At 43.5% G+C, this 16,073-nt stretch overlaps 1 protein-coding gene across 2 annotated transcripts in view; it reads left to right on the forward strand.

Annotated features, from left to right (window-relative positions):
• Positions 1 to 16,073, forward strand: part of EFCAB5 (EF-hand calcium binding domain 5) — a 377,049-nt gene that overhangs the window by 240,219 nt on the left and 120,757 nt on the right. For both annotated transcript variants that reach the window (XM_086955085.1, XM_086955086.1), the window contains exons 17-18: positions 6,449 to 6,555; positions 14,282 to 14,535. In XM_086955085.1, the coding sequence (XP_086811211.1) occupies positions 6,449 to 6,555; positions 14,282 to 14,535 (361 nt within the window). The remainder of the gene's footprint in view (positions 1 to 6,448; positions 6,556 to 14,281; positions 14,536 to 16,073) is intronic.

Raw genomic sequence — 16,073 nt, forward strand, 5'->3', positions numbered from 1 at the left:
TGTATCATGAAAAATTTGAACAATTCACTGAAAAACCTTTGGCCAGGCGAAGATAGGAATAATTACTTAAAAGACAAAATATTGTGTGTGATAAAAATAATAAGATCCTCTAAAACACTTCCGGTAAAGGGGCATTATAGGTACAATTAAAAGCATAACGCTATGAAAGTGTGTTGACATAAATAGGGTGCGAATACTGAGCGAAGGGCCTGGCTTTAGGGCAAGTGCTCCACTCAAGAGTCTGCAGATCATAAGCACAAGTCATGCAATAATGATTATCTATCTCAGGGGTGAAATCCTCTTTCATATGAAAAAGAGGTCAAACGAGTTGGTAATGTCAGTTCTTCCAGAGACTTTAGAGTGTGCTGCTCTCCCTGACAAGTTGTTGTGATGGCAAAACGTCTCCTGGTAATGCAGAGTTTGAGGCTTCCTCAAGAGCTGCCTCGAACACCTCCATGTCACTTGATAACTTATGCATTTGTTGACGCTCTAGCAGACATATTGGTTGATACACTAGATCAGTACTGCCCAAGTCTTCGTAAGACCTTGTGAGTCTTCATAAGACTTAGTCCAAGGCTGATGAACAAACAAGCGTAAAACAAGGATTCCAGGTTAAAACATCATAGGTTTATTAAAAAATATAATAATTAGAGAAAGAAAAAAGTAATTAGCTTTTAATAAAAGTAGTCAAAGTATTGAAAAAATAGTCACAGCACTAATGTTATGTTATGTTAAATGTTCTTGTAATGCGCATGGCTGCCCCAGCAACGGGGCGTCCCACAGGGCCGGACTGGGAACAAAAACCAGCCCTGGCAAAGTGCTCGGCCGCCCCTCCCCCACTTATACCCCCTGGGGGGGGGGAGCGGTGGGTGACCCGTTGGGGGTGCGGCCGAGCACTTTGCCAGGCCGGTTTTCGAACGATTTTGTTACAGAGTCGATTTTGCAGCAATGCAGCAAAATCGGCCCTGGGACAAAAACGGCCCCCAGGGGCCCAAATTGTAAATGTAAATGTATTTGTATTTATATAGCGCACTTCTACCAAGAGGTCTCGTAGCGCTGTATTCATACCGATGTGGAACCCTTCCTGGCTTTCCTGTGAAATGTCCACTCCTGGGCACCCCCAAGGTGAAGCCAGGCATCCAAGCGCTGCTGGGGCCGTTGTGGAGATTAAGAAAGCTATTGCCCAGAGTCACAGAGTGGGACCCATGATTAGACTAGGCACCGAGGCGAGAATGATCAGGTCCAGGGAGATGGAGTCCAAGAGCCGCCAAGGCAAGGATTGAACCCTGGTCCCGGGTCAGATCTCTGCATCAGGGTCTGCCGCTCTAACCATTGACGGTACAAAAGGGGGTGGTGATGGACGGAGCATCTGAATCAATCAAACACTCACACCCAGTCAAAATATCTGGGTTTAATCCATCATCGTTCTTTAGCCCACTCTGCCACCCCAGTTCAGACATGGCTATATGCAAATCAATCTGACCCTGTGGTGCCTCATAGGAACAGTCCAGCACGAACTGCCGAACCATGTCTTCCCTGGACCGGAAACAAGCTTCCGAGGACCGTTTTCTGGCAGGACGGCTGGAATGCCAAAAACCGGTCCCCGGAAGCTTGTTTCCGGTCCAGGGGATTGCCCGATGCCCGCAACGGCCAGTCCAGCCTTGGCGTCCCAGCGCAATCAGACGGCAGGTAGAGAGAAATGAGCTAGATGGTGGAAAAGAGCCAGGTTTTGATCAGTTTTCTGAAAGTCCAGTGATGCTATGTCCTCCAGGCAGCAAGAGGGGCAGAATTCCACAAGATCGGCACAAGCCCTGAAGGAACGCCCCCCTGCTCTACCCCTACGCACTCGTGTAATGCGGGCCAGATGTTGGTTAGCAGAGCGTAGGGCCCGAGAGGGAACATATGTAGTACACAGACCCTGGAGAATTTGGGGGCCCTGGCCATGAAGAATCTTATGAGTGGTGCAGAGAGTTTTCAACTTAACTCTCTGTTCGATTGGTAGCCAGTGCAAACAACGAAGAAGGTTGGAAGTATGGCAATTGTTAGATAAGCCAAAAATAGTACGTGCAGCCGCATTCTGTACCCGTTTAAGTCGTTTGGTTACAGTTTTATTTTCCCCTAAAAACAGTCCATTGGAGTAATCTAGCTGCCACTGCACTACAGATTGTACAATTATTTGCCGAATCGGGGCATCAAAAAACCCCAGAATGGGTTTGAGGCCACGGAGAAGACCAAAACATAGCCCGGCTACTTTTTTAGCATGTTGCTCACATGAAAGGACCCCATCTATCAGCACCCCTAGCTTCTTGACCACCGTTTTAGGTAGGAGGGGAGCCCAATGCTGTGGGCCACCACTGGCTATCCCATTGCGTAGGCAGACAAAATATCGATCTTTAAATATCGACATACAATAATGTTGATGTTTAAATATCGAAGGGACATAATATAGAAGGTAAGTTATATAGATATTTTTAATATAGATGGGACAGAATTTCGAAGGTAAGTAATATTGATTTTGTTAATATCGATGTTAGTAATATCGATGTTACTAATATCGATGTTAGTAATATCGATGTTACTAATATCGATTTTTATATGATTTCTATGTATATTATTATGTATTTAATACGTATTTTATTTTTATTTATGTATTTTAAGTACATTTTGTATTTTAGTACCGTAGCGGGTTCATAGGGGAATAGGGTGGGAAGTAATTTAATTATACTAAATTAATTATTAATTTTTAGGAATGATAAATTAATTTTAATTGGTAATTGATTTTTATTAATTGGTAATTAATTTTTATTAATTGAATAATTGATAATTATGTTCTGTAGAGGGTTATGGGTTTATAGGGGAATAGGGTGGGAAGTAATTTAAATGTAATTAAGTAATAATTTATTTTAATTAATTGTTTTGTTAATTATATTTTTGTTAATTAATTATTAATTGGCAATTAACTATTATTAATTGGTATTTATTTTTAATTTATTTTTACTTAATTATTTATTGCAAATCATGTTTTTAATAATTATGTATTGGTATTTGTAAATAGTTTATATTTAATCATTTAAAAATAAATATTTTAAAATATTAATTTATTTATTTATACGTATGTTATTTTCAACTTCCACGGTGTCCAACACTTTCCCTACTGTTGCACTCTCTGGAGTTGGAATAGTAATTTTTACCCCTACTCTATCCAACACTTTCCTTACTGTTGCACTCTCTGGAGTGGGAATAGTAATTTTTACCCCTACGCTATCCAACACTTTCCATACTGTTGCACTCTCTGGAGTTGGAATAGTAATTTTTACCCCTACGCTATCAAACACTTTCCCTACTGTTGCACTTTCTGGAGTGGGAATAGTAATTTTTACCCCTATGCTATCCAACACTATCCCTACTGTTGGACTCTCTGGAGTGGGGATACTAATTTTCACCCCTACGCTATCCAACACTTTCCCTACTGTTGCACTCTCTGGAGTGGGAGTAGTAATTTTTCCCCTACGCTATCCAACACTTTCCCTACTGTTGCACTCTGTAGTGGGAATAGTAATTGTTACCCCTACGCTATTCAACACTTTCCCTACTGTTGCACTCTCTGGAGTACCCCCACGATATCCAACACTTTCCCTACTGTTGCAATCTTTGGAGTTGGAATAGTAATTTTTACCCCTATGCTAACCAACACTTTCCCTACTGTTGCACCCTCTGGAGTGGGAACAGTAATTTTTACCCCCACGATATCCAACACTTTCCCTACTGTTGCACTCTCTGGAGTTGGAATAGTAATTTTTACCCCTATGCTAACCAACACTTTCCCTACTGTTGCACCCTCTGGAGTGGGAATAGTAATTTTTACCCCTACGCTATCCAACATTTACTTATTTTTTTTAATTTGTTTTACATTTTATTAATTTTTATTTATATTATTATTTTATGTGTATAAGTTTATTTGTAATTTATAATATGTGTATGTATTTATAAGTTATTAAAAGTATTTTTAAAAGTTAATATAACATGTCACACGTCGCATGACATCTCACAACACTCACAAAACCTTAATATTAATCACCAAATCCACTGATTAGACAACAAGCGTGGGAATTCTGGCAATAATCCAAAAAGCTTCGAAATGCTCCAACTTTCCCACAACCAAAGATGTTCACTAATTAGTAGTAGTTAGCTTGATTAATTAGACCAATTCACTGTATTCTCCACCAAAATTCTGTCTACAGTAATTCACTAACATGGTCGATACATGAAATCAGGCCTGCCTAAGTCTTCGTATGGCCTTGTGAGTCTTCCTAAGACGTAATTAAAGGCTGATGAACAAACGCCGTGTGAAACAAGAACTCCAGGTTAAAACTTCATGGGTTGTTCAAAAAGATAATCATTACAGAAAGCAAAAAAAAGTATTCAATTAGCAATAAGCATCAATTAAAATAGCAAAATTAATATTCTGCGAGAGGTTTACAATATGGTCAACTTCTGAAAGAAACCCATGGAAAGAACTGAGGGGCAGATGTACAATAAGTGGTGCATCCCTGTATATCAGCAGGGTTGCGCCACTTATTGTGCGCCATGCCTCCGCCACCATTGATACGCCGCATTTACAATGCGGCGCACCAATGGGCAAAAACGGCACAGATGCGTGATGTATCTGTGCCGTAAAAGCGACGCATTGCTGTAGTTGCGTTACAAGCGTGACGCAGCTCCAGCAAGGCTCTGGGGGGCCCTATCTTGTTAATGCTGCATCAATCCTTATGCCTGCTTCGAGCAGGCGCAGGGTTGTGACGCAGCATGGGCCCCAAAGTGACTGAGTGAAATCTTGTAGATTTCACTCAGCCACTTTTAGGAGGCATTCCTGCGCCGGAAAGCCCCCCCCCCCCTGCGCAGGAACACCTCCTTCTGGCGCAGGGCTTTACAACGTGACGCATCCCCCAGATGCATCACGCTGTAAGTACCCTGCACCATGACTCTTCTTTTGCGCTGCCACTGCGTCACAAAAGTGATTCAACTGCGGCGTAAAAGGAGCGCAAGGGACTTGTAAATATGCCTCTAAGTTTAAAGCAAATTGACTGACATAGAGTCAGCTCAGATAAATGGCCAAAGAAAGTTTGGTTGTTCTCCAAAATACAGCAGTTTTTATAACGTTTCAGAATACAGAAGCCACCCACATTTCATGATTTGTTATGGCTCGACAGGGTTAAACTAGCAATGGTACTAACCTTAGACCAACCATTATTCTGATAAATAAGATACTTCCAGAGACACCTACTTCCTAATGCATTCTGTTGGACAGGTTATGCATAACTAATTAAGGAAATTAATTTACATTTTATGTAATACAGAAATGCAATAGTCTATTTAACTAATGAATGACGAATGCAGAGCATCAGCAAGAAACTGTGACAAGCAACAGAATATCAGACCTTCTAGCAAATGGCATCCTTTATTGAACACAAATATTACATTACAGAACCCATAATTTAAGCTTCTTCTTTGATGACTTGCTGAAATTGAAAAACACACAGCATGCAGGGGGAGAAAGGGCTAGCTCACATAATAGAAATGTACATTATTATTCTGCAAAGTGAATGGTTGTCAGTGCACGCTCTTGGAGGCCTAGTCATTCAGTAACTGGACCACTTCTAAATTAGGCACTACTTTCTAATTAGTAGAAACTCAACCACACATTTGTGCTGCAGATTGGATTACATGCCTGAGTCTGCAGGTAGAAAGGTAGTGCAAACCCTGATTACGTCGAGACTCGACTATGGGAACTCACTGTACCTCGGTCTCCCAGACTATGTCCTTAGGAGACTGCAGGTGGTGCAGAACGCGGCGGCAAGAGTACCAATTAGACTCCCACCCAGGTCCCATATGACCCCCCACATAAGGCCCTTCATTGGCACCCAGTGAAAAAAAGAGGGTGGTATTTAGGGACATGGTCCTTATGCTTAAGGCCCTGCATGGGACGGGTGCGTCCTATCTCAGTAAAAGGATCAGCCCATACATACCTGCACACACCCTTCGCTCTTCCTTGGCGTACCTAGCAAGGGTGCCCCGCATTAGCCACCTTAGAATAGATGGGAGATCCTTTTCCCATCAGGTACCTCTCTTTTGGAATAGACTACCATTAGACCTGCAGCTAAAGCACATTCTGGATATGTTCAAGAGGAAACTAAAAACCTGCCTCTTTAACAGTAAACCCAGTTGCCTGTTGGTTCCCCCTCTGCCTAGCACCAGGACACTCTGCTGAGTAGCTGTGCGCTCTACAAAATAATATAACATAACATAACATGTTATGAACTCATATTGTCTATGTGCATCATATTAAGGCTTGGACTCAAAGTTATGTCTTAAGAGGATACCAAAATGTATTATCTTGAAACTTGTGAGACTGAATTGGTGCATAAAACACTTTTGTGTTTACTTCCAGGTTCCCGACTACGTTCTACGCAAGGTGATGACAACAGACAATAATACAGGGCTCTCTGAGATCCACGCTTCCCCAGGGACTCTGCGCAGAAAAGAAAATCTATTCAGGTAAGAGGCTCCTTGCTCTATAACGCTGGTCACTCATATGCCTGTTTGGAGGGGGAGGTGCAGCAAGGATGAGGCTCTGCCAAGCCAAGGATACGTTCTCTTCAGTGGAGTGGTGATTTGCACTCTAATCTTTTATCAACATTTACAAGAGAACCTTCCACCCATCACAATTCCACGTCATTACCAGATACAGATGTGCAAGGAAAGGTGAACATAGAGACCTACTGTGCAAAGAGGAACATATGTTATCTCCATGAGTAATAACATTTGCTCTGAAAAAAAGGAGGTGAAACTGCAGGGAGCCAAAGCTTGAAGGATGATCTAGTGAAGCATGAAGCGGTTGCTGTAATCAATCAATCAATCATGGCATGTAATCAGAGCTCTTGGATCTGGTAGCCAAGAAAGGCATTGTCGAGTGGGTACAAGCTATTTTAGAAAAACGTAGCTAGCAGCCATGTTCAAATGTTTTAATTTGTCACGCCAATAAGGCGTCTCTTCTGTGGTAAATACATATACCCTAAGGCTCTCCTTTTCATTGAATGAACAGAATAAGAAGATCATACCTGGAAAGTGGTGGCTAAAATGGGTGGTACCGGTGTTTTCCTGGTCAGCACTGGATGCATGGTACTCTTCATGGTACTCTGGGATGCTCAGACCGGTCAACTTTAAAACAACGTTCACAGTGTGAGGAGGCGGCCTGTCTCAGAGGGTGGGGTTTTCATGGCGAGAACTACATGACAGGCACCTTTGTCACCCGCCCCCGCCATCTCTCTCTTTCAAAAAAACAAAGCTCGCTGAGGGAAAAGCTTAGAAGAAATTTTCTGAAGCGAAGATGGTTGGCCTCGAGACATATTCCTGTGGGAAAGCAAGACTTTTTTCCTGAAGATCCACATAAGAATTGGCGTTATCATAAACATAAGGCAAAAGACTGTAAATACTGTAGAACATTCCCTGCTAAAACTTTGAAGGATAGAGAAGCCAGGTTATTGTTATGCTTCCAGAAGAAGAAATCAAAAATCAGATTCTGGGTCTGATATAGAAGAGAGCCCTGGGCCATCTTCTGTTGAGAGGAAGCATAAAGTTGAGGGTCTTAAAGGCTGATGTGAAGAAGTTAAAGGCAGAAAAATCCTCCATTGCTGAGAAAACAGCTGCTAAGCCTAAAGAACCAGGCCTAAAGAAGTTGTCTGCTGCTTCTTTGCCTGACACACCTCTCCAACAGGCTATGTCGATGACCAAAACACCTTTGGCGGAACGTCGTCGAGATCTTCTTCTAAATCTCCGACTTCTGTGGTGACGACCACTTCGTCGACGGCTGTGGTGATGGCTTCGTTGACGAGAACAGTGATGATGATCTCTTTATCAATGCTGCGACAACAGTCACAATGCCGATGATCGCGTTTACGACTTCATCGACAGGAACATCGCCGCTGTCGAAGGAAGTGTCGACGGCCCCGTCGACAGGCCCTCCGCTGACGGTAGTGTTCAAATCACCTCCTTGGCCAATATCGACGATGATCGCTATCAGGCATCTCCCATCGTCGACATCGTCGTCGACGGATCATGCATAGGTTTCTAGAAGCTTGCATCTGGTACCAAAGTCACAAGGAATTTCACCTTTACCCAAGGTCTTGCCTTTACTTCCTTCTCACCTCCTGGATACGGAGGAATCAGGGGATGACAGTCTTTTTGGTCCCGCCTATGGTCTTTCACAACTCAGAATCAAATGTCAGGACACTGAGAGGAAGAGGAAGAACAAGCACAATCAGAGTACATGGAAGGGGAATATTCTTTTACAGGACACTCCCAAGTTCAGCATTATGACTCTTTTCAAGGGCACTATCCCTACGAGGCTTATGAAGAGCGTCAGGAGATTTGGAGGGATTCCATGCTGGTCCCAGTCTCCCTAGTCACGGATCTCAGACACATGGTTAATGATTACTATAAGAGATTTCCGGACTCTCATGCTCCAATTCCTTTGACACCTGGTGGTCCTAGTATTCAAGTTGCTCTGCCTCCACCTGTGGTTACTCCACCCCTTGTTGCTCAGGCAAAGAAACAGGCTCCTCGATGTATCTCCATCCAGGATGATTACATAGAAAGTGATCCAGACGATCAGCCCGAGGAGGAAGAGCTCACGCAAGATATGGACCTTCTTGGCCAAGAGCAGTGCTTTAAATGGGCCGGTACTGACCGGTATGGAGTACCGGCACTTTTTTATTTTGAGAGGGAGAGTACCGGCACCTCTCAAGAGAAATGCTATACTTTTAATTGGAGAGTACCGGCACTTCTCAGAAACAAGCAGGTACTCTGGTACAGAGTACCTGCACTTCTATTATTCCATTTCAAGCACTGGCCAAGAGTGCAAGGGTTATGTGGCTCCATCTTCCCCGTCGCCTTCTCCTTCTCCGGCTATTCCACCCCTGGGAGACATAGTGGTCTTCCATGAAGTGCTTGAGAGAGCATCCAAAAGGTTTCATCTGCCTCTACCTGTGCTGCAAACCGAATGTTTTCTTTATGATTTTAAGGATGCTTCAAAGCAATCGGTCTGATCCATCTCGATTGGCGACCATATTTGGAGTGAGGGCCTGAAGATAATGAAGAATCCAGCCTCCGTCCCGGCTGTGTTACCGAAGATGGAGAAGAAATACAAGGCACCAGATTCGGCTCCAGCTTGTTTAATTTGGCCATCCTCGTCAGTTATAATGTAGGCTGCCCAGAGCCATTACAGGAACCCGCAATATAGGCGTATCCTACTTCGGAACGGAAGCTCAAGATAATGCGCTTAGAGTTCACTTCTGTGAGAGTATTTAAATCCTTACTGGGGATGCTGTCATTATGCATGCCGTTGATTCCAAATTGTCGGCTGCACTTGAGGCCTCTGCAGGTAGTTAGACATGCAGTGGGTGCAGATACATGGTTGAATCGAAGACGTCATCTCCCTCTCTCAGACAATAAAACAGTCTCTGTCATGGTGGGAGAAGGAAATCAATATTTCTCCGGGACTTTCGTTCCAGCTAGTTCAACCTCATTATATTATGATGACAGCCGCCTCAATGGATGGTTGGGGGGGGGGGGCGCATCTTCAGGAGCTGCAAATTCACGGGAAATGGTTCCTTCAAGAAATACGTTCACACATCACTCTCTTAGAACTGTAGGCAGTGTTTCTGGGACTGCAGACCTTTCTTCCCAGAATCCAGGGTTCCTCCATTCTAGTAAGAACAGACAAGTCCACAACAAAGTTCTACCTTACCAAGCAAGGGGGTACCAGGCCTCTCACTCTATCAGAACAGGCCCAGGAGATTTGGAGAAGGATAATTCATCACAACATAACATTACAGATAGAGCATGTTCCGGGCGTGGACAACAATTGGGCAGATTCTCTAAGCAGAATCAATTACCAGTGTCACAAATGGGAATTAAACGACGCCCAGTTGAAGCAGGTCTTCAAATTGTGGGGCACTCCATAACTGGATCTGTTTGCGACAGAAAACAACAGAAGTGTGAAAAGTTCACCAGTAGATTTCCTCTGAGGAATTCTTGAGGGAACGCTCTACAGGTGCAATGGATGGGAACATTCTAAATTTGCTCACTCATCAATCAAGGTGCACCTGGCGGCAATCTCCAGGTTTCGTAGAAGGCCAGGTGAACTCTCTTTGTGGTCAATAAGATGCGTTAAGGAGTTTATGAAAGGACTCGTCAGAGTTTTCCCACTCTTGAAACCTCCTGCAGTTCCGTGGGAACTAAATACAGTTCTGGCTCATTTGATGAAATCACCTTTCGAACCCATTCATAAAGCTGATTTGAAATATGTTATTTGGAAGACGGCTCTACTCTTAGCCCTCACGTCGGCGAGAAGAGTTAGTGAGATTTAACCTTTCACGATTGCTGAGCCTTTTTTTCAAATCAGTCAGGATAAGCTTATGTTGAGGACAAATCCCCAATTCATTCCTAAAGTTCCAACTTCATTTCACTTAAGTGAACCAGTTGTGCTTTTCATGTACTTTGAGAATCCTTAATCCAATGCTAAAAAAAGATAATTGCACTCTTTGGGTGTGAAGTGATGCATCAAGTTCTACATACACAGAACAAAAACTTTCAGAAAATCTGATCAGTTGTTTGTGTCCTTTACATCACCTAGAAAGGGTCAAGCACTTTCAAAAAACAGTAACCCACATTGGATTTCCCCAGTGGCAGCTTCTACAGCATTGTTTGCCGGTGTGTAGCTTCCAGAAATTTGTAGAGCAGCAACATGGTCCAACGTGCACACATTTACTAAGCATTACTGCTTAGACTTGGCATGGAAAGAGGACACTGCTGTGGGTTAAGCTGTCCTGAGACATCTGTTTGACTAAGGTACAGTGTTTTCATATCTATTATTTCAATTTGGTCTCGTGTATTTGATTGTCACAGTTATGAATTATTTATGAATTGTTTTAATGTATAATTTATAAAGATTATCATGTGTTCAATAGGTCTCTTCTGGCAAAAGAAGGGCTCCACCTAACCGAAAGTTATGGTTTTACACTGCTAACTACTCTGATACAAGCATGTGAATCTATGAAAGATTCAATACTGGAGAAAAAACAAATTACTTACCTGTACACTGTGGTTCTCCGGTATTGTTATCTTTCATAGATTCACATGCAGCCCTCCCTCCTCCCCGTCTAGTCTTGCCAATTCTGATGCAAACACAAGGAGATGATGGACGGAGCGCTGAAACTTTTCAGACACTCACCCCCAGTCACAGATCTAGGTTGAATCCATCATCATTCTTTAGCTTACTTCGCCACCTCAGTTCAGAGCCAGCTATATGCAAATCAGTCTTGACCCTGTGCCTCATGGGAACAGTCTAGCCCGAACTGCCAAGCCAGGTCTTACCTGAACCGGAAACAAGCATCCTGGGATCGGTTTCTGGGTAACACCCTTTATCAGCCAGGCTAGCTTGAATCCAGTGGTAAAGTAAGCAAGGGACCCACGTCTGGGCATACCCTGCCAATTTAGGGCGAACAAAGCAAACACAAGGGGATGATGGACGGAGCGCTGAAACTTTTCAGACACTCACCCCCGGTCACAGATCTGGGTTGAATCCATCATCATTCTTTAGCTCACTTCACCACCCCAGAATGTGGAAGAGGTGTGGCGCCGCGGCTAGGGCGACTGACTCCGGAATCTGGGGATCACGGTTCCATCCCTGGCACTGGCGGCAGGTTAGCCCAGCACCATGTGACTCTGGGCAATATCTTGCTTAGTCTTCCCGATGGCCCCCAGCGCCTAGAGACCCTTACGGGTGATTGTGCGCTTTACAAATGTGGATTAATATTATTATAGTTCAGACCCAGCTATATGCAAATCAATCTTGACCTTGGGCCTCATGGGAACAGTCCAACCCAAACTGCCAAACCAGGTCTTCCCTGAACCCGAAACAAGCATCCTGCAACCGGTTTCTGGGTAACACCCTTCATCAGCCAGGCTGGCTTGAATCCAGTGGCAAAGTGAGCAAGAAACCCATGTCTGGGCACACCCTGCCAACTTAGGGTGAACAAAGTAAACAAATGGAGATGATGGACCGAGTGTTGAAACTTTTCAGACACTCACCCCCAGTCACATATCTGGGTTCAATCTATCATCATTCTTTAGCTCACTTTGCCACCTCAGTTCAGATCCAGCTATATGCAAATCAGTGTTGACCCTGTGCCGCATGGGAACAGTCCAGCCTGAACTGCCAAGCAAGGTCTTCCCTGAACCGACAGAGCACTGAAACTTTTCAGACACTCACACCCAGTTACAGATCTGGGTTGAATCCATCATTATTCTTTAGCTCACTCCACCACCTCAGTGCAGACCCAGCTATATACAAATCAGTCTTGACCCTGTGCCTCATGGGAACAGTCCAGCCTGAATCGATCTGAGGCTATTTCTTTACCTTAGCACACTTGTGCACGAAATCTGAGGTCTGGTGGCTCTAACTGGGTAGCTGAGGTCTAGGACTGGTCTGCGATTGGTCGAAGTTTGGACCTACATAGGAAGACTAATGACTGGCAAAGTTTGTCTCACCTTCTGGATGTTTCTTATGTACTTCTATGGTATTACCTTTCTAATTACCGTGAGACTCCCACCATGACAATGGGGAAGATACAAGCATATGAATCTATGAAAGATAACAATACTGGAGAACCACATTGTACAGGTAAGTAACTTGTTTTTTGTCTTCCCTGCCCCCAAGTGATATTGGCTCTTCACCAAGTGACTGTGTGAAAGATACGGATATGGGGCCAGATGTAGGTAATCTCAATTTACCTATTCTTAAATACCGAATTTTACCGATTCAGGATTTAAGAATAGGTAAATGGGATGTAGATAATTTTTCAGTAAAAATTACTGAATCGGTAAGATTCGGTAAGTAAGTATCGGTATTTACCGATTCAGTAATTCCATTCATTCCTATAGGCCTGGAGGCCCATAGGAATGAATGGGAAGCCATTCAGTATTACCGATTCGGTAAATACCGAATCGGTAATAGGGGGTACATTTTCAAGGGTGGCAGGGTGTCACATTGACACCCTGTTCCACCTCTGAATAGTGCATGGATGCACATGTGGCACGCATACATGCCCTCAGGGCATGTATGTCTGCCACATCGCACTGTTGGAAAAGCAAAATAATTGCTTTTTTTTAGGTTTTCGATATTTACCACCAACTTGTAGTTGGTGGTAAATAACGAATCCTTAAATGTAAAAAGCACTCACTTGAGTGCTCCCTACATTTTGGATTCGGTAATTTACTGAATCAGTATTTTAAGAATTCGGTAATTTACCGATTCCTTAAATTACCGATTCCTTAAATTACCGATTCGGTAAATTACCGAATCCGAAATTTGGCCCCTACATCTCAAATTCGGTAATTTCGGCCGTTACCGACTGGTATTGGGCCACCTACATCTGGCCCATGGTGTGATAAATGGTGGCACAATGGATATTATAGGCAAGCACAGGGCCTCATTTAAAAGCCCATTGCACTGCTGGCATTTCCCCTATTTTTGACGTCCTGGCTGCACAACGGGTTGCCCGTATTTACAAGGCAGGTAAATTCACCCTACATGACTTTTCATGGCCTTGTAAATATGGGCCCCTTTCACACATTACTCTGCATGAAAGGGGCGTTCCATGGATGTTGCTGTGGGTGTTCCCACTCAACATCCATGGAACCCGACACATTCCGAGATTTATAACGTTTTGTAAACCTGGGAATTTGTCAGAATCCTGCGCCTGCCCAAGGTAGGCATAGGAGTGGCGCAACAAGGAGAGATATTTTTATTTCTGTTTGTTTTTTCATCTTTCTATGCATGCTGCATTTTTCAGCATGCATAGAAAGAGAAAATGCCATCAAAGATTGTTTTACCACAGGAAGTTGTCCTATCCTGCACAAAAACAGTCATCCCCGCAATGCAGACACCCTTGCATAATGGCATAAGGGTGCCTGTGCTGGCCCATGGCAGCCAATTGTGTGCCAGCGCAGGGGAGAGCACATGGCTGCATCATATTGTTAATACGACACATCTGTGTGCTTTGAAAATGACAGAGCTCGGCACAATAAAATGGCTTGCGGCGCCACACTGCGTCATTGTCTTGTAAATGAGGCTGACTGCCCGCAGCGGTGAGCCCCTGGATTGTCCCATTTCATAGCAGGAGATCCCAACAGGTGTAACAGTTTATGTCTCTTCACACAGAGACTACCTCTTCAAATGTGCAGACAGCTCAGAGGTCATCACCACAGACGCCTACGGTGAGAGGCACATCGCGGTCCCCATCCGGGAGCCCTCTGGTCGAGCGCTGGCAGTGATTGATGTCAGCACAGGCAAATGTCGGGACCTGCCAGCCCACGAGTTCCAAGACCTGCAGAAGATGCTGCAGATGCTGCAGGCCGCCTGCAGCGAGATCCTGGAGGAAGCTGAAGGCGAGACGGAGCAGACCTTTGTCTTAGGTACTTTAAAAAAAATGCACCTTTATGTAACAAGAATGTGCACCTGGAAGCTCAGTTCATCTGTTTTTTATACTGCAATGTTTAGTCTGTGTCTAAGAGGGTGTAATGAAGTTAACGTGATGGCTTTTGGTTATGAATGATGTTCTTATTATGCGATCATTACAAGCAGCCCAGTTATTTGCAGTATGGGCTGTAACTTCCGTATCTCACATATCACAATTATGAGTTCCGTGATAAATTTCAGCAGGTCAAGCTTGCCGATATTTATCAAGGGAACATTTCCAGTATTTTCTAAAACATGGAGTTTTTCAAGCACCAAGCATCAAAATATGCATGTTATTCCCCTAACACTCTTATTTGGGTGACATTTATCGTACCTGATAAATGTCAAGGTGGTGGAGTCGGATTTTATCAGGTGCAATAAATAACACCCAATGACCGGGCCACTCGTAATGAGTGCCTTCGTATTTACATCTTTGATATGTAGGTACTTCACCCATCTTGGGAAATGCACTTTTGTTTTAGTAATGTAACTTTTCATTACATTTTTTTTTTACATTTTCCAATTAAACTGCCAAAGGTAAAGGTTTACCCATGAGTCAGTTGACATTTGTACAGGAATATATTTTCTTTGTCAACTTGTCATCAAACGCCTCGACTAAATATTGGATACTCGTCATCCACGTTAACTCACCACACAAGCAGGAAAGAACACTGCCAATGTACAAACGTTTGGTGTGAAACTCACACTGTGATTTTCAGAATGATTCACAGTAAGCTATGATGTGAAACCGTGCAAAGTAATACATTAGTTGCCAAATTGCTAGTCTTCTGTTTCATATTTATCGCTCGTCACAGTAATTTTGGACAAAAGTTCCCCTATTAACCAAAAGATGGCGCTGTGGCAACACGGCAGAATGCCACTGTATGTAGCAGTAGCTTTTTTGTGTTACAGGTCGCTAATCGACGTTATTGCAAGTTTAATGTACTTCATAACTGCGCGAGCTACGTATGTATTTTCGATGACTGCTTTATCCATTTGGGATAAGTTAGTGGACTTGAATATGCTTAATTAGGAACCGCCACTCATGAACTGTTAGCAGAGAAAGCTCAAAACCACGGAATCAAGAGGAACAGCGTTCAAGTGATTGTAGATCCCAGTAAAAGCAGAGCTCTACTGGAGGCACCAGCGTTAGGGTGACCAACTGGCATGGGTGCAAATTCAGGACGGCGAGTGTAAAAATTCAGGACAAGCAGTCAAAATTCACGACAAAAATTCAGGACAAAAATAAGTTTTACAGACGTGTCAGAGGAGGTCGCGCAATAGTATATAAGTAAGTAAATAGACAAACACTTAAGTACAAGTTAAAATAAGTTTATATTAGGTCGAGACAATCGTGCACTTCACTGTTTTACAGTATGGCCGCAGCTTGCTACCTTAGACGATTCTAAACTGGTATCTCGCTCCAGCAGGTACATTAGTCGCCAGACGATGGTAAACCACACCTGAATATAAGTGAGGCCGCTTTTATTGTTGA

This window comes from Lissotriton vulgaris, chromosome 2_1 (genome assembly GCF_964263255.1).
Source record: "Lissotriton vulgaris chromosome 2_1, aLisVul1.2, whole genome shotgun sequence".
Taxonomy (NCBI): Eukaryota; Metazoa; Chordata; class Amphibia; order Caudata; family Salamandridae; genus Lissotriton; species Lissotriton vulgaris.